The sequence below is a fragment of the Sorghum bicolor genome, chromosome 9 (genome assembly GCF_000003195.3).
Source record: "Sorghum bicolor cultivar BTx623 chromosome 9, Sorghum_bicolor_NCBIv3, whole genome shotgun sequence".
NCBI lineage: Eukaryota > Viridiplantae > Streptophyta > Magnoliopsida > Poales > Poaceae > Sorghum > Sorghum bicolor.
This window is the reverse complement of record NC_012878.2, coordinates 631,924-651,484: the sequence shown is the minus strand read 5'-3', so window position 1 is coordinate 651,484 and position 19,561 is coordinate 631,924. Positions and strand designations below refer to the sequence as shown.

The window sequence follows — 19,561 nt, the reverse complement described above, 5'->3', positions numbered from 1 at the left end:
GAGTGTAAGTCTCTGGCCTGCGGCCCTTGCCTTTCCATTGTTTCAATTCCATCCCATCCCATCCTTTTGCATGACCTGCAGGCCATCTATTACAATCTGATTAGTTCTGCAAACTAATAGAAATTGTAGGCCATATAACAATGTGCTGACTTGATTTGCTTTGATTCCACATATGCTAGAAATTGTTCCTTGGTCTTTGTTGTTGCTCGATCTTGTTGTTATTCCCTATGTATTTATTTTTCGGATTAACTGGAGCTAAATTTTCACTCCTGTACGGTTTTGATTCATTCAACATGCTAGAATTTTTGTAATAGATATGTACTTGGATTTTGGATTAATTGGACCTAAAATTTCACTCCTGTATGGTTTTCACTTGTCTGCATTAATTTGTACCAATCTTGAATTCAATTCCAATTAAGCATGATGACATAGATGCAATTGATGATGATCTAGTATCTCATTCATTAATTTCCACATGCATGCATGACAGCACCCATTGGTCCCATGAGATACATCGATTCCCCCTACAAAAAAGAGAGCGACTTTGGCTGGCTGTGTATGGCAGTAAACTTCCTGTCCGTCAAGATAAGCTGTTCCGATGTTGGCTACCCAATCCATGTCTATGGCACTATCATTGTCAGGGACAGCATCGATGAGAAGTGTGTTTATCACTTCCGCCGCGACAGTGACAATTGCCAACTCATAAGTTCTAAGGTAACCAACATTCAGCATCTTCCTTTTGTACTAGTTTGTGCATTACCGCCTTGTTTTTTTTTGCATGCTGGACAGTGTAACCACGACTGTAGGTAGGCAGCACCATATCCATTGACATTTTCATCAGCTAGCTAGCTATAATTACTTATAATACAGTGGCTATAGTTTTTTCAGCATAATTACTTATAATACAGTGGCTATACGTACCCAGCAGCATAATTACTTATAATACAGTGGCTATAGTTTTTTCAGCACTATTTATTTGTAGACATATATAGTTCATGTGTCCCTCATGAATAAACCTCTGTTGTAGGCTGAATCACTGATCTTGACTGGGCCAAAACGCGGCCTAGCATTGGCAGGAGATATCTATGTGGAGACTGACCTCAAAATGAAGGATGATCTAGTACAGGACAGAGAACTTAGTAAAGGACTGATAGTCATCAGGGACACACCAACTGGTCTGTTTGAGAAGGGATACACGTCTGAAACCAAATCTCTTGCCACCAGGCTCAGTACCGTGGATGTAAATTATGCAGTTCTAAATCGGGCACTGGAGGGAACTATTGCAGTTGAAGTTGTGCAGGGAAGTTTTCATGGAAGAATCACTGCCAACACTGCCAACATGCACAACGAGCTTGTGCTCTATGATAGCAAAGTGGCTGATGTGATGACTGTTGACGACAATTGTGTAGACCTCGAGCTTTTGCGACATGTTGTGTGTGTCTAGGTTAAGGATTTGCTCATGATTGCTGCACAGACCAGTGATGGTAAATCTGAGCGCATATCATTCTCCCCAAGGATCAACGAAAGAGCTGAAGGCCCACTTGTTGTCGGTGGAACTGAGTTGCGTGTGAAGATTGGTTGGTCAGTAATGAACCCCTGACTGATTGTTATTATAGCTATGTGTCTATCTCAGTGACGCTGTAGTTACCCTAAGATGCGACTGATAAAATAATTAGTGTGTTGGACCTGATAAGTAATAGTAGTGCGTGTGTGACTATTCTGTATTGTGCTTGGCTTTTTATATTTGGACACACATGTGCCGTGCTAGGCTGGTAGGGAAGTTATGCTGAATCATCAGTTATCTAAAATGTGTTGCGCTTTATGCTGAGCCTCTCTCTCTCTCTCTATATATATATACACTAAATAGTACCCTAGGTACTGATTGTTATTTAGTATCCGACCCCTAATCACGTAGGATGCCCCCGTCGGTGCTCCTGCTCGGCTTTTTCTTCCACACGAATCTCTCCACCGATTTTACAATTCTGTAGTTGAAAAGTTGTTAAATTAAAATCATTTAAGGTCCCAAAATATTTTTTAAAGTCTATAGATTTTGAAATTTAAAATTTAAAATTAAATTTTGTGACACGAAACGACTTCAAATAAAAAACTTTTCAGCTACAAAGTTGTAGGTCGCGTTGAGGGCTACAAATTTGATATAAAATTTATCTTCATTCGAGTCCATATGAAAAAGTTATGATTTTTTTGTTTGATATAGACTCCTTCCGTCCCAAATTATATGTCATTCCAAGAATGTTTGAGAGTCAAAACATCTCAACTTTGACCAAAATTACAGAGAGAATTACAAAGATTTATAACATCAAATAGGTATAATATGAAAATATAACTAATGAAGAATGTAATAATATTAAGTTGATACCATAAATATTATTATTTTACCATATATAAATTTGGTCAAACTTGAGATGGTTTCACTCTTCAAGATTCTTGAATGACTTATAATTTGGGATGGAGGAACTAGTTTTTAGATTGCTTGTTGTGACCCATATAAGATTCAAAACCAAGTTTAGAGACTGGGATGACATAAATGAATAAATTTGAGGTGATTTCTAAGTTTAGGTACTGAGATGACACGATTGAATAAGTTTAGAGATCGAGATAACATAGATGAACAAATTTAAAAATCTAAATGATTGATTTAGGAGTTTAGGAATAACACGACAAGAGGACTTTACCGTAACAAAGAGTTGGGCTTGTTATGTGATTATAGGCAGGCAGTCCCCGTTGATAGAGAAAAGAAAAAGGAAGGCCGACAGCCCATCATCTCCAAATAATAAGACGCATTACTCAGCAGGCCCCGTGGGATCGATCGATCGGCTTGTTCTAGCTCGGCGGCGGCGGCGGCGATGGCTGTGGCGGCGGCGGCAGCGTGGTATGAAGAGCTGCGAGAGGTGGAGTACCGCGAGGAGGCGACCTTTAAGAAGATAGGGTCCATCTGCAAGAGGTTGGCGATGGACAAAGATTTGTCAGAGGAGGAGGTGGGCAGGCTCAAGGAAGAGCGCACGACCTTGCGAGAGGAGGTTCAGCGGCTCGTCCTTGAGATGTCGCCGCAGCCGGATTTCTCATGCATGACGGAGGCCGAACGAGCGGAGGCGGCGGAGAGGGTGAGGAGCGTCGAGGTCAACTATGGGCTCCGCCTTACGCATGAAGGCGACCCCAGGGGCCAGTCGATCCAGGCCTCTGCTCGCATCGTCGACTTCGATCCCAAGCAGGGGGGCCTCTACTACAGCCGATACACCCGCGGTGACCTCATCAGATTCAACCTCGACGAGGAGTGTAAGTCTCTGGCCCGCGGCACTTGCCTTGCCTTTCCATTATTGTTTCAATTCCATCCATCCTTTTGCATGTTCTGCATGCCACCCACCCACCCGTTGCAGTTCAATTTCAATCCTCCACCTGCAGCCCATTTATGTTGTACTCACTCCATTCCAAATTATAAGTCATTCCAAGAATCTTGGAGAGTCAAACTTTTCTAAGTTTGACCAAATTTATATTATAAAATAATGATTATTATGATACTAACTAAGTATCATTAGATTCTTTCTTAATTATATTTTCATAATATACTCACTTTACGTTACAAATCTTAGTATTTTTCTCTATAATTTTGGTCAAACGTGAAAATGCTTTGACTCTCCAAGGTTCTTGGAATGACTTATAATTTGGGATGGAGGGAGTAATAGATATGTAACAATGTGCAACTAATAATTGTTCCTTTGAATGAATTCTGCAACTGCAAATTGATTTATGTTGTTCCCTATATCTATTTGGGTTTTGGACTAATTGGAGCTAAATTTTCACTCCTGTACAATACTGATTCCACATGCTAGAATTTTCGTAATAGATATGTATTTGGGTTTTGGACTAATTGGAGCCAAATTTTCACTCCTGTACGATGGTTTCCACTTCTCCGCATTATTAATTTGTACCAATCTTCACTTCAGTTCCAATTAGGCATGATGATGATATAGATGCAACTGATGATCTAGTGTCTCATTCATTAATTTCCACATGCATGCATGACAGCACCCATTGGTCCCATGAGATACATCGATTCCCCCTACAAAAAAGAGAGCTACTTTCTCCGCCTGTGTAAGGCAGTAAACTTCCTGTCTGTCAAGATAGGCTGTTCTGATGTTAGCTACCCAATCCATGTCTATGGCACTATCATTGTCAGGGACAGCATCGATGAGAGGTGTGTTTATCACTTCCGCCGCGACAGTGACAATTGCCAACTCATCAGTTCTGAGGTATTCCTTTCGTACTAGTTGTGCATTACCGCCTTGTTTTTATTCTCACTCGTGTATATATAGAGAAAAGATTAAGACTGATATACTTACCTGACCTGCCTGTAACCAATTCCTATTTTGCATGCTGGACAGTGTAACCACGACTGTAGGTAGGCACCATAATGCTTGCTGCCTAATAAAATCCATACTTTCAGAAAGACACATATATATGCTTCTTGTTACACTTTTGTCGTTTAGCGCTGCTCTTTTTGTAGGAAAAAGATAGAGAGAGATCCTGGATGTTATAGATCAACTGTTGCATCTATTGCTTCGGATCCCATGCCATTGACATTTTCATCAGCTAGCTAGCTATATACGTACCCAACAGCATAATTACTTATAATACAGTGGCTATAATTTTTTTTTCAGCACTATTTATTTGTAGACATAATTCATGTGTCACTGACGTATATCCTGTAAATAAACCTCTGCTGTAGGCTGAATCACTGATCTTGACTGGGCCAAAACGCGGCCTTGCATTGGCAGGAGATATCTATGTGGAGACTGATCTCAAGATGAAGGATGACCTAGTCCAGGACAGAGAACTTAGTAAAGGACTGATAATCATCAGGGGCACACCAGCTCGTCTATTTGAGAAGGGATACACGTCTGCAACCAAATCTCTTGCAACCAGGCTCAGTACTTTGGATGTGTATTATTCAGTCGTGGATCGTGCACTGGAGGGAACTATTGCAGTTGAAGTTGTGCAGGGAAGTTTTCATGGAAGAATCACTGCCAACACTGCCAACATGCGCAACGAGCTTGTGCTCTACGATAGCAAAGAGGCTGATGCGATTACTGTTGACAATTGTGGAGACCTCAAGCTTTTGCGACATGTTGTATGTGTTTATGTTAAGGATTTGCTCATGATTGCTGCACAGACAAGTGATGGTAAATCTGAGCGCATATCATTCTCCCCAAGGATCAACGACAGAGCTGAAGGCCCACTTGTTGTCGGTGGAACTGAGTTGCGTGTGAAGATTTGTTGGTCAGTAATGAACCCCTGACTAATTGTTATTATAGCTATGTGTCTGTCTTACTGACGCTGTAGTTACCCTAAGTTATGTGGACTGATAAATAATTAGTGTGTCGTCGGACCTGATAAGTAATAGTAGTGACTATTCTGTATTGTGCCTGTGGCTTTTTATATTTGGACACACTTGTGCCGTGCTGGGCTCGTAGGGCTTGTTATGCTGAATCATCAGTTATCTAAAATGTGTTGCGCTTCAGTCATAAGCACCGATGGCTTCAGTTATCCTGGCCTTGATGTAGATGGTTTGCGCCGGTTGGACCTGGGGTGTTGATGATGATTCCTAGGAGGTATCGGTGTAACACCTGATGCTCGACCTGGCAGCCGGATCAGATATATATGTATCTTGTAGATGATTAATTCCTTGATCTTTTCAGCGATGTGGTGACTTCAAAAACTGTCATACCTTGGTGCCCAGTGAGTTTGTAGTTGGCCTTCATGTGCGCAGGTTGTGCTGTGGTTACCTGCAACCTGGTTTGGAGTAGATTGTGTAGGGTTTAGAGTTTTAGGGTTTAGGGTTAGGGTTTAAGGTTTAGGGTTTAGGGTTTAGGTTACCATGCATTAAGGTGGTTACTAGAAAACATGTGTGCGTTGACGTGCCTTTCTGTTGCGTACGTTGCATGAGCGTGTGATAGTTGAGTGAGTCCATATGGAGACCAGATAAGACAAGAGACTTTATATACATTGTGTTTCATTTCATCCTGGGCTTTGATTCTATTAGAAATGAAACAGTTGACGGGCACTTGCTTGCAATAGCTCTAAGTCAACTTCTTTAATAGTGCTAATTTTTAGCATACCACTCATAGCATGAATGATCCCACATGATACTCTCAATAATATTAAAATATGTATGAGCCTAGCTCTTTCTCAAATATAAAAAAATGCTTAGAGATAGCTTATATAATTAAATCACCCATTGCAGATGCCAGATGCCCTAATAAGTTGTATATACTTCCCCAACAACTCTATAATAATAACTAATTGGTACACGTCAATGCTCGTTATATAGCAGAAGTCCCTAATGGTCTTCACGGTTCATGTTACTACTAGTGCTAGTTTCAATATATGGCCAAGTCATGTGACAAATTCTAGTCCAAATCAAGTACTCCCTCCATCTCAAATTATAAGTCATTCCAAGAATCTTGAAGAGTCAAAGCATCTTCAGTTTAACTAAACTTATATGATAAAATAATAACATTTATAATACTAACTAAGTATCATTAGGTTCTTCATCAATTATATTTTCATAGTATATCTACTTGATCTCATAAAATTTTATAACTTTTTCTATAATTTTGATCAAACTTGAGATATTTTGACTTTTCAAAATTATTAGAATGCCTTATAATTTGGGAGCAGAGGGCAGTAAACACAAGATTTGTTTTAGTATCAAAACGGTGTAAAAACAATTTTTTCGTAATTAGGTGAGACAACTGCTGCATGCGCTGTGTAATGTGGTAGCTTGGTGTTACACAAACCTCAACTGTGCTTCTGCACTAAAATATCCTGAATCCAAAATAATCCATCATAGGGGATGTAGCTCAAATGGTAGAGCGCTCGCTTTGCATGCGAGAGGTACGGGGTTCGATCCCCCGCATCTCCATGTGTATTTTTTTTCGCATATTTATTTATTCGTATTTGGGATTTGTATTTATTAATATTTATTTATTCGTATTCGGGATCTGTATTTGTTATTAACTGTGTGGGCCCACTGCTCACATCATTCACCTTTTTTTGATTTGATGATTGAAATTTAGATCGATCTCTCATCCGATTGGGTTCCCAACTCCCGAAAGAATCATCCATTCACTTGAATATCAAGTGAAACGTTCCATCAATGACAATTAAACATAGAATACTATGCGGCCAAAGTCGACTTACATAATTTATTAGTGTATACAGGGATGAAAAAGAAAATAATAATCTCCCATTTTCAGAAATTATTTTTGAGTTTTTTTTCCATTTTTAGGTCTAAGCAGAAAAGTAATTCATCTTTAAGCTTATAGCCTCCACTTAAGAAGGAACTCTAATAATTCATGTTTTGATCACTGTGCTATATCGAGTCAACTCAGAACTTGATCGTTTATTTGTGTCTTTATCAAGAATTGTCGTACTATTGCATGTTTGCCACTCTTTGAGACCTAAGATGATGTTGTGTGGTTTTACCTTGCAATCTTATCAACTGTGGCTTTATTTATTATTATTATTATTATTATTATTATTATTATTATTATTATTATTATTATTATTATTATTATTATTATCATCATATGAGATAGGTCGAGTTATATGGATCTTTTCATGTTCTATAGTATGGCGTGTTTATTATTTTTGAGGATATCGTTCTCATGGATTCCGATTGTTATCGACGTATTTTCTAATTGACTACTATCATTTTTGAAATTAATGGAATACCGGTGCCCTATTCGTTTCCGATAATGTCATATCGATTTCATTTTCAAGAAAAAAAAATGTGAACTTCTGTTAATCGTTTCCGATCATTTTCATCCTGAGTGCATATGGTTTGTTTGGCGCTCAAATCAATAAACCAAGACAATTCGATTATCTTCGTTTTATATTGTCCAATGTTTTGGTGTTGAAAATTTGTTTACCATTTGTGACGGTTAGGTGGTTAATAGCAAGTAATAAGGAACATTTAAGGGCACGCAATGCAACGTGAGGAGACAGCCAAGAACGTACTACTCTTCGCGATGAGCAATAAATTGAAAGTAATTGCTTTAGAGATATCCAATAAAGGATGGAAACATTTTTATTGTTTGAACTAGCGTCCTGGTCAATCTATAAGACTATGGCTTTCTCTAATTTTCCTCCAAAACTTTGATAATGGGTTGTGTACATCCCTGGATGTAGAGGCCGGATATTGTTTTATCCATTATCTAAAAATTTAAGGGCACACAAGAGTTTGCCTTTCCGCAATAAACTAATCAAGAACCATTTATTTATTTGATTATGCCTATTATTTATCACTCGGATATAACAAACGAGGAAAACTCGACTACATATGTGACGTCATATGGTTTGGCTTTTACATGTGAAGAGTATTGTTATGTCTACTTATTACTTAGACTACGTTCGGTTACTTTAGATTTAGCCCAGGAACAATTTCAGATTATAAAAACTATACAAATTACTGAAACAATTCCAACTAGAATTATTTTAGCTGGAATCGTTCCAGGCGCTCGATACACGGCAAAGGAACGAACGAGCCCTTAACGGATTGTCAATGGGCGACAAACATGCACCCCCTTGTCACTCAATAGGGTTTATTTAGTGCTGCACCACAAATGAATTGAAGAATATTCAGCCACCTCTGCTCATCACTCAGCAGATCGTCATTCGACGAAAGACGAGGAATATTCCGGCTATGTTCGCCTACAAATTTTAGTCCATGGAGCTCCATTGGAACGTGACAATGCACACGTTATTCAGAAAAGCAATTGTGACGAATAACTAGAAATCATCCAATTGTGCTCTTACAAATTCCGGTATGGAACGCGAGTATACAAACGCTATTTGGAGTCAGCAAATGTGGAGAATATAAGTGAATAATAACTACTGTAGAAAATTATTAGTCTTCGTTAGGCTATGTAATTTGCCATGCGCGCGCACGGCTGCTGCACTACCCTTTTTTGCACTTAAAGGTACAAGGGACATTTTTGTGAAGAAGTCCATACCTCAATGCATACCAAATGACGTATGTAACAATTTTTGTCAAAGTAATTATCTGCAAAAGATCTTTTGTGACACCTTATTAAATGAATTCATATGTATCATCGTACCTGGAAAAACTGAAATTTTAGATAACCCACGGTAATGGTGGATGTGGGCCATGTGGCTTCATTAGGGAAACATGACATTAGACAATCTCAACCCTGAAATTGGTATGATTTCCATACTACTCCCTCCATTTTAAACTCTAAGATGTTTTAGCTAGCTTTTCTAAATATATTAATTTTTGTTATGCATGCATCTAGACATGCATGGCGCATAATAACTAAGTGCATTGCAAAAACTATAAATTTAGAAAAACCGAAATATTTTATAATATAGAATTGAGGGAGTATTAGTTAGGCTATGCCTCCTTATCATTTCGTTGATGATCTAGAGTACTCTAGCTATCCCCAAGAGTAGGCCGGATGGCGGCACGGCCACGAAATTTGTAGGTGAAAACATGTAGCAGTGTTAGAGAAGAGTAGGCAGATCGCACAATGCAAATGCACCTGGACAGTCGTACGTGCGTGTATATATGTAAACTAAAGGCGCAACAAACTGTTGGAGTCAGTACAAAACTGAATCGGCCTTTCTGACTGTCAGCACAAGCAACAAGTCGAAGCGATCGATCATCCACGTCGATCTCTAATGCTGGTTAATCAAGTTTGTTAGCTAGATACAAATGTATTATTTGGCATATATGTGTAAAAATGCATGTAACACCAGCGAGTTACATGTCTAACTTGTCATATTCCCAACCAACACTCTTATCACAGCAAAGCAAGCACTAGCTAGCATACAAAAGACAAGGCCTGAATTTGTTCAGAGGTGCCACACTTTTTTCTTGCATCTTTTCATTTCATATCATTCCTTTTAGTTTATTCCCATTTATTTTTATTTTTCTGGAACACCAGCAGCACATTCCTTTGCTATATATAAAAAAAAAAGACCCCGGACGGGCCTCTGCTAGCTAGCACTGCACACACGGCCGGCAACAGCACTCTGTCAGTGAAGAGAGTGAGTGAGCAGAAGCAATGGCGGCCGCGGCGTCACTCTCCGGCAAGCTGCTGTTTCCCTCGTCGCTGTGCCTCTGCCTTCTCCTCCTGTGCTGCTCCGGCGCCGGCGGCGCAGCAGCCAGCAGCTCATGGGGGGCGTCCCGGGGAGGAGCCGCCAGGGAGTGCGGCTTCGACGGCAAGCTGGAGGCCCTGGAGCCGCGCCACAAGGCGCAGTCCGAGGCCGGCTCCGTCGAGTACTTCAGCCGGTTCACCGAAGCCGACCGGGAGCTCACCTGCGCTGGCCTCTTCGCCGTCCGTGTCGTCGTCGACGCCTTGGGCCTCGTGCTTCCTCGCTACTCCAACCTCCATTCGCTTGTCTACATCGCCCAAGGTAGGTATATATATATATATATATATATATGTGCATGAACAAGAACAACTGATGAAGAACAATCGTTTCAGTTCATCGTATCAATCACTAATTCAGTGTATATCCAGGGAGAGGGATTATTGGGTTCTCGTTTCCGGGATGCCAAGAAGAGACCCACCATCAGCAGCAGTATGGATACGGATATGGATATGAACATCATCATCAGCGCCCTGACGAGCATCACAAGATCCACCGATTCCAACAGGGAGATGTGGTCGCCATGCCCGCCGGTGCCCAGCACTGGCTGTACAACGACGGCGATACGCCGCTTGTGGCGATCTACGTCTTCGACACAAACAACAACATCAACCAGCTTGAGCCTTCCATGAGGGTACTACTATCCTTTGTTTCAATGAAGTTCGATTAATTTGCTGTTCTAAAATATGTATTCTTTGTTGCATCTTACATATTTGTACAACATAATTTGCAGAAGTTCTTGCTGGCTGGGGGATTCAGCAGGGGGCAGCCCCACTTCGCCGAGAACATCTTTAAAGGAATCGACGCCCGGTTCCTGAGCGAAGCCTTGGGTGTCAGCATGCAAGTCGCTGAGAAGCTTCAGAGCCGGCGTGAACAGCGAGGCGAGATAGTCCGTGTGGAGCTGGAGCATGGCCTTCACCTGCTCAATCCACCACCGCCGTCGTTTCCATCACTACAAGACCAGTACCAGCATCACCAAACATGCCAACGCGACAACAGTCGTAACATCTGCACCATGGAGGTGAGGCACAGCGTCGAACGCCTGGATCAGGCCGATGTCTACAGCCCTGGTGCTGGAAGGATCACACGCCTGACCAGCCACAAGTTCCCAATTCTCAACCTCATACAGATGAGCGCAGTTCGAGTAGACCTGTATCAGGTAAGCGCAATCGAAGACATACAATGTGAAATTGCGATATATAATCTGCAGAAAGATAGATGTTCTTCCATTTCTAACTGAAAGTAAACTGAAATTGTTTGTGTTTGCACATATATATATATATATGCAGGACGCCATCCTGTCACCGTTCTGGAACTTCAACGCCCACAGTGCCATGTACACCATCAGAGGCTGTGCCAGGGTTCAGGTCGCCAGCGACAACGGGACGACGGTGTTCGACGGCGTGCTTCGTGCTGGGCAGCTGCTCATCATACCCCAGGGCTACCTTGTCGCCACCAAGGCGCAAGGAGAAGGGTTTCAGTACATCTCCTTCGAGACGAACCATAACTCCATGGTCAGCCACATCGCCGGGAAGAACTCCCTCTTGAGCGATTTGCCGGTCGGCGTCATCGCCAGCTCCTATGGCGTCTCGATGGAGGAAGCTGCAGAGCTGAAGAACAGTAGGAAGCATGAGCTCGCTGTGTTTACTACTCCTCCTGGTGGCAGCTATGATCAAGGTCATGTTGGCAGCGCCCAACAGTAGGCACCTGAGAGTGATCTACCTGAATAAGTACTCGTGGACTGTAATAAACAAAGCTTGTTCATGGGTAAACTGCATGTCTGCTGCATGGATGAGTCTTTCAACTACATATATAGCTCGTCAAATAGAACAACTTAACTTAAGTGAGTAATGTTTCAAATGAGAACTTGTGTCAGGGAAAAAATGAGAACTTGTGTCAGGGAAACCAATTCCAAGTTCCAACTTATCTACATAGATGTGGCAATTAGTCACTCTGTCACATGGGGAACCAAATATTCAATAGCAGATAACAGAGTACAAATATATCGATTCACCATCTGAACCAACTACTACCTACGGTTAAAGCTTGAAATTACCCACTGGTGCATTGATTTATAGTTTGCAGAAACTAAAAAGTATAAGACCACACCACATCTATCTACATGTCCAACTCCAACCTAAAGGTCAATCTCCATCTGGCGTTTCCTCATCATCAGTGTTGTCGCCATATCTCCAGCCATCTTCAATGTTGCCCCCATCTTCTTCGGTCACTTCACTATCATCTTCATACTTAGTTTTACCTAGCCACTGATTCCTGACAGTGACACCACTGATGTAAGAATGCAGCGGTCTCGAAATCTTGCCATTGTAGACTTTGGATGAGTGGAACTTGTGCACAGGGTTCATCTTGCTTCTTTTGGGGTTTGCTGCAATATCACATAGGCCGATAACACAGAATTATGGCATAAGCACAACAGACAACACACAATAGAGGGACAAAAATCGACCAGCAGCACTGAGCAATACTGTAATATATATAGCCTATAAGTCTGGCTTAGTGCATAAAAATAGTTGGTTAAGAGAATCTTTTACTGATTATTTTTACTTAGGATGTAACTTAGGTATATATAAAAGAAGGGGTAAACACTGCAACAATCAACCACAAGGCCAAGTGCACCTTGAATGATGACTACATAAGTTTAAGCATAATAGCAGTACCTTTTCATATGACTTGGCATGGGCTCTTACTTTGAAGCCACATGTAAATATTTTTGCCACATGCTGCGGAAGGCATATGTTATAATTCTCCGATGCATGTTTTTACGTCCACTCAAGAAAAAAGAAACTTTATTACTATTTATTTATTTATTACTAATGTGCTTGCCTCATTAAAAAAAAATAGAAGACGTTTTCTTTCAACAAAGGCTAGTGGTTTTCTCGCTTTTCTACTGGTTGTGAAGCTATCATCTCCATCGGAACTACCACGCAGGTCTCAGAAGCATATGAGAACTTGTTTAATTAAGCATATCTTATGAAACCACAACGCTCTTTCAGAAAGTTTGCAAGCTCTTCCCGGAATTCTTCACCTAGCCTTAACAATTTAGAGTAGTCTTCTCTGTTGAATATCCCCCATGAGGTCCTACGCTACCATTTTGTCCTTTTGTTCTTTTCTCACAAACATCTTATCAGAACTGCATTACTCTGACTATAGTTTATAGAGTTAAATGCATCGGGGTCCTCGAATTTGTAAACTTTAAAAATGCATTTCTGGCCCTCTAAACTTGTCAAGTGGTACATGTACGTTTTTGAACTTTGAAAATACATTTCTGGCTCCTAAACTTGTTAAGTCGTACATCACATATCCATACTTGACACACAGACATTTCTTTTTTTGCTTACATGGCGAAAAAATATACACCAAACCTCCTAAAACCCAATCAAGGAGGTAAGATGAACAGTTTTAAAAGTTGAGAGAGATGTTTGTTCGGTTCTAAAGTTTAAAGAGGAAAAATGGATTTTTTTTTTCTATAATTAAATTGTTTAGGAAAAATTTCACATTACCTCCTTTAACTTTCACGAAAGTTCGCTTTTCCTCTCTAAACTCTAAAACTTTCATGAAAGTTTGCTTTTCCTCATCCTGTTATATTTTAAAAGCGGGTTTGTTTTTTCTTTTTTATTTATTTTGGCTGAATTTTTGAAAAGTTATAGTAAATCACAGAAAAATCATAAAATGTAAAATTTAATTTTGTTGGACTCCATATGAGTAGATCTACATGATGAACATATGATATGTTATGCTTTAATACAAAGTTTTTGTTTTGACTTTAGATCTATGTTTTTTTGTAATTAATTAGAATAATTCATATTTGCAGTTTCTATAGTCCAATGTAATGAAATTTTTTATGGTGATGAGCTGATTATTGTATTATTGAACTGTGCTGATTGAATTATGTATAACTTAGTTATAGATTTATCTATATTTAACAATATAAACCTAAAAGCTGTGCCGATTGGTGATCACCCATGTGCGTGTCCTATGGATGAAATTTGGGACGAACGAGGAACAAGGGACGACAATGGAGCTCCAAGCATAAGGGCCACCTTGTTCGTTTGAGCTTATTAGTCGAATCTGTCAATTATTCAGTAGTATTTTTCTCTTACAATAAATCAGTCAACAGTATATTCTGTTATTACTTATAAGCCAAAACAACAAGGCGGGGCGCTCGAGTTGGTCACGGCGACCGGAAACAATAGACCGTGAAAATAACATTTGGTGAACATGGCGGTGGCAAACATGCAATTACAGGGCTTTTGTTCGCTTTATAGCTTTGAAAAGCTTTGGTCTAGAAGATGCCAGTTTGCTTTCGGCTTTGAGCTTTTGGAGACCAAAATCTCCTAGAGCCAAACACAACAAGGCCCCTAGATGTTTGGAAGAACAACTAATGTATCCCCCATCAACCTGCCAATTTGAAGATCCTCTCCACTATAAACACCTCTTGTTATGCAAAGTAGCAGACCTATAGTAAAGGTGTAATTATCTTAAGTTCACCTCGCGTGATCATTCTCTACTAAGTGTCTCTCTCATCCAACACCTAATAAAATTGTCATAAGAAATACTATATATCTTTATTAAATGTTGTTTTGAAAACCTTAACGAGGGAATCAGGGAAACACAACATACAATTAACACAATAGTGTAATCGGAATCTTTTTCGAGACCACACCAATATAGGCACGTATTTCATTAAGCATGGATAGTTTTAAACCATACAGGACTTGTGGTAAAGAAGAGATTACCACACCCACACAATGCACCCAAGGCAAAGCAAAATCACCACAACCAAAATGGCAGCCGGGGCTAGCTGGCGCTACAACCACACACCAACAAGCTCAAACAATCAACCTTGAAAGCAAAGCTCCTAAATGCTTGTTGCCAGCCAACAAGACCCAGGAGTTTGCCACGTCCAGAATGAGAGCGGCAAGGGCGCCAGGTGAGACCGCCACTCCATTGAAGGTCCTGGCATTACGCGATACTGTGAAGGTGAAGCTTGTTCAGCCATATGTGCCAAACCTGTCGGCTGAAACAACATCCCAAGACAATATGGTCCATGGTTTTTGGTTCTTGGTTACACATGATACACACATTGTCTTGCTATAGCTCGTGCTGAAATCCACGAGCAGCAGTCCAGCATTTGCGGTGCATACACAACCAGAAGAAAAACCGGACGCGTGGTGGCGCAGCTGTCTTCAACAATTGCTTGGAACTGAGCACCGGGGACGAGACAAGAAACATGGCTCCGTAGGCAGAAGCCACACTGTAATTCTGGTGCTCTGTGAGATGCCAAGTGAAGGTGTCCGGTTCATCGGATAGGTGGACCTGCTCAAGTAGATCACATAGCTTCCCAATCCCAAACTCTAGCAGAAAGTGCATGGTGAAGGAACCAGACAAGTGCCGCACCCAAGAGTTGTTGGCAATTAGCAACTCAACCACTGTCACTTTGAGCTTACGCTTGCGGATGGCCGCGAAAACCACTGGCGCAATGAACTGAAACAAGGAGCCACCAAGCACCGGTCTGTCCAGAAGCAAGTTGAGCACCCATTGCCAATTATGAAGGTCATTGCTGCTTGGAACAGAGCCAGCAAAGCGCACTCGTTGGAGAATGGAGGCGCATCCTTGCGACGGTCTCTCCATATCCATATTGTACAAAGAGCAATACCGACACGCCTCAAATCTGAAACTCCCAGACCACCAAGGTGTCGCGGCCTACAAACGGTGACCCGCGCCACCTTACTTTTGCCTCTCATTACGGAATCCGCTCCGGCCCACAAAAAGGCTATTCCTAACTTGTCAATCACCCCAAGAGCTCAAGCAAATTGCAATGGCCGCATGGATTGGTGTAGAGGACAGGGTTGCTTTGACAAGGGTCGTTCTTCTAGCCGAATTTAGCAGATGGCATTTCCATCCCGAGATGCGCGAGGCAACCTTGTCGATGATTGGCTGCTCTTTGGAGGCAACATTGTTGATGATCGGCTGCTCTTCGGTTCGCTTCAGCTTAAACACCGAGAGCGGTATTCCCAAGTAGCGGCACGGGAACACTTCAACGTGGCAGGCCAAGGTGCTTATAGGACGACCTGCATGTGGTGATCAGAGCAATTGATGGGCGTGACAATTCTCTTTTCCACGTTGGCGTAGAGGCCCAAAGCATGTCCGAATATGGAGAGCACGGGTTGGACCGCATGGAGGCTGCGCTCGTCTGGCGTGACGAAGAGGACAAGATGATCAGCATAGAGACTAACTCTTCGATCCTGGAGCCCTTGGACCTCAGACAAATGTCCATGCTGCTCCACCCATAGCAGCATACGGTTCAGCACCTCCATTACAATGACAAAGATCATCGGCGATAGAGGATCGCCTTGAGGCAGGCCCCTCGCGTGGCAAATTAATCCGCCTCCCCGGCAAGCCATTGATAAGGATTTTTGTGCATGAAGACCCCATAATGCCAGCCATCCAATTACGCCATCTTCTGCGAAACCCAATATGCTGCAGCCACTGGCGGAGCCACCGCTTGGCCACCCCGGGCGGCCGGCCAGGCTCCTCGCCAAGATGCAAAAGAAATTTTCTTTATATTTATATAGAATTCTGTAATTTTATAATTAAAAATTTTTGCTTAATGAAAATTGCCCGAGCTCCTAAAATATTCTGGCTTCGCCACTGGCTGCAGCACCTCTAATAGGAAGTTCCAAGCTACCGAATCAAAAGCCTTTGCAATGTCCACCTTAAGAAGAACACAGGGGCTGCGCTTCTTGTAAATCTCCTTGCAAGCCAAGTGAACATCTGTGAAATTATCACAATGTATGCTGCGGCCCTTTATAAATGCGCTCTGAATTTTGATTTGGCAATGGCATCACCAAACGGTCGAGCACTTGGGCCAGACGGTTTGCCAGGCATTTTGTTATTAGCTTTCCAAAACTGTGAAATGAGGCTTATCGGACGATAGTCACGTATTTCCTCCGGGCTATCCTTCAATAGTGTAATCGGAATGTAATCGGATTTGAGAAATATTCTATGTTTAAGTTGCAAAGTACGCGTAATAATTATCGGCTCTGCATATGCATCCATGCATGCACACACGTACGGCAAAAACCGGCCAGGTTGGCGGCGCATGCATAGGGGCGAGTTGCTTTTTTGTGTTCGTGGGAAGTCGGTCGTGTCTTCATTTGAGATCCCATGTCGTGTTATATGATCGTATGTATCCATTAATTCCTAGATTCCCTGATGAGTGTTCCAAAAAAAAAAAGATTCACTGATGAGTGTTTCCGTGCGATGACAGAGGTTACGTAAGGAAATCATCAGCGGCGAATTCGTGTGCGGCAGGGTTTTACTAAACACAGCTTCAGCCATATATATATACTATGCATATGATCGAGTGCATGCAGTACGTTTTCGTTGTCAAGACATGCATGCCTGTGTGTGTTGGGTTTTCCATTGAGATGGCTCGAGTTGCGCCGTGTTTCAGCGACATCCCTTGAGTTGTACTGTGACATGCCTGCCTGCCGTGTGTTTCCGTGAGATCAATGGTGACATCCCTTGAGCTATAGCTGCTGCGTTCCATTTGATGGAAGGATCGCGTCGCCTTTATTTATTACTAACTAGCTAGCTAGCTAGCCTGATGACGACATATGGCAAATCCGTGTGAAGTCAGGCTACGTGGAATGAAGAAATGGACTGCATGAGATATACTACATCTTGGCTTGAGATCAGTGGTTTAGCCATGCCAATGCATGCATGTGCACTTTTCATTCTCAGCAAAGATAGGTACACATGCTCCTCATCAGCTCTCGACTGAGATCGCTTGAGTTGCGGTGCACCGGTGTTCCAGTGACAAATTAAGCTATAGGCCGGTATATATATATATATATATATATATATATATATATATATATATATATATATATATATATATATATCCGATCCATGCATATGGCCTATAAATATGCACTGCACTGCATGGCACGGTGTAATATAACAACCGGAAGGAAACACTACGTACGAGAACTCGTTCGCGAGCATTGTGTACGTAGTAACAAATTTGGTCTGTGTGTTCATTCATTCTGGTGTTCAGAGCAGCATGCATGTGATGATGCCTTGTGCTTTTTCTTGCATGCATGCATCCATCGACCTAGCTAGCTTCTCTCTCTTTCTGATATCTCTGTTGTACGTGTTTCAGATCGTTGAGGACGACTACGGATCGAGGTGCAGCAAAGGCAAAGGTGTGACGACGACGACGACGACGACCATATGGCGGCCGCGTGGGAGAACGTGCTGGGCGTCGTTGCTTCCATTCTGCAGATCCAGCTGGGCGTCGACGTGACGACTCTTGTCAGCCTCACCGCCGGCCTGCGCTCCTGCAAGTCGGAGCTCCAGGCCTGATGAGGCGGCCATCCTGTGTGGGAGCTAGGAGGCCCTGCATGCCTTCTGGCAATCCAGCAGGCCGCAAACCACCTACCACAACGTCATCCACATCGTCTGCTGCAACAGCAGGCGCATATATATATATATATATATATATATATATATATATGGAGAGGGACATGTTCGTCGTGCGCCGCCGCGTCACCAAATGCTACCACCTCGCCGTCGGCATACACGCCGGCGTCGCCATCGACCATGCACGGTCCTAGACGTGCGCAATATCATCATGTGTTTAATAATTAAATAAATGTGTCCAAAACTTGGGCTGTAAACTGTAAAATCCCACGGGCTATGCTTTCTCTCCCAGACCCCGGCCGGAAGCACTTTTTACTCTGCTAGCTCCCTCACCGTCGCCTACCATCTCGCCCCTGTATGTCCCTTCATATACCCCTTGTTTTATACGAAATAGAGGTGGTGTTATACCGTAAGAAAACTAATATGGTACTATTATTAGAGCTTTTTCAGATTACTAGGTGATCAGCCTGTTTAAATTGGTATGGGCCTAATTTAAGTGTCAACACAATGAAAACAACTAGGCCCAGAAAGAAACGCAAAAAGGTAATGAGCGGCCGGCCACGCGCGCGCGTGTGGCCTGACGGCCTGGTTTGCCATACGTCCGTCAGCCGATAGTATGTTTGTTTTTTTTTTTTTTGCGTCAGCGCACATGTTTCTTCTTTTTTAAAAAAAAAAAACATTATAGAAAACAAATTTCTCTCCAGTTTAGACTTAATAAGTAGTAACGAACGACTTACGGCGTGTACATGTTTATACGTTCCGGGAAGAAAGAAAATTAAAGATATGTATTTAGTACACCAGAGTACGTGTTTCTTTAGGACAACCAACTCATTTTTTATTTGTTAACTAGGTTTGTGTCCGTGCGTTGCTACGGAACCACTAAACTTTTATACTAATAATAGATTCATATCCTTGCATTACT

General features: G+C 41.9%; 3 protein-coding genes and 1 non-coding gene across 4 annotated transcripts; all 4 read left to right on the top strand.

Moving 5' to 3' along the window:
• On the top strand, nt 52-1,871 carry LOC8067296. Its single transcript, XM_021448391.1, has 2 exons — nt 52-714; nt 1,028-1,871. The coding sequence occupies exons 1-2, from the start codon at nt 484-486 to the stop codon at nt 1,442-1,444; spliced, it is 648 nt and encodes a 215-aa protein (XP_021304066.1). The 5' UTR covers nt 52-483; the 3' UTR covers nt 1,445-1,871.
• LOC8067295 lies at nt 2,841-5,435 on the top strand. Its single transcript, XM_002440383.2, has 3 exons — nt 2,841-3,294; nt 4,045-4,268; nt 4,745-5,435. Exons 1-3 carry the CDS (start codon nt 2,865-2,867, stop codon nt 5,312-5,314), a joined length of 1,224 nt encoding a protein of 407 aa, XP_002440428.1. The 5' UTR covers nt 2,841-2,864; the 3' UTR covers nt 5,315-5,435.
• On the top strand, nt 6,868-6,940 carry TRNAA-UGC. Its single transcript has one exon. It is a non-coding gene; the product is annotated as a tRNA-Ala (tRNA).
• On the top strand, nt 10,003-12,034 carry LOC8068650 (glutelin type-B 5). Its single transcript, XM_002440382.2, has 4 exons — nt 10,003-10,455; nt 10,563-10,825; nt 10,925-11,350; nt 11,481-12,034. Exons 1-4 carry the CDS (start codon nt 10,104-10,106, stop codon nt 11,892-11,894), a joined length of 1,455 nt encoding a protein of 484 aa, XP_002440427.1. The 5' UTR covers nt 10,003-10,103; the 3' UTR covers nt 11,895-12,034.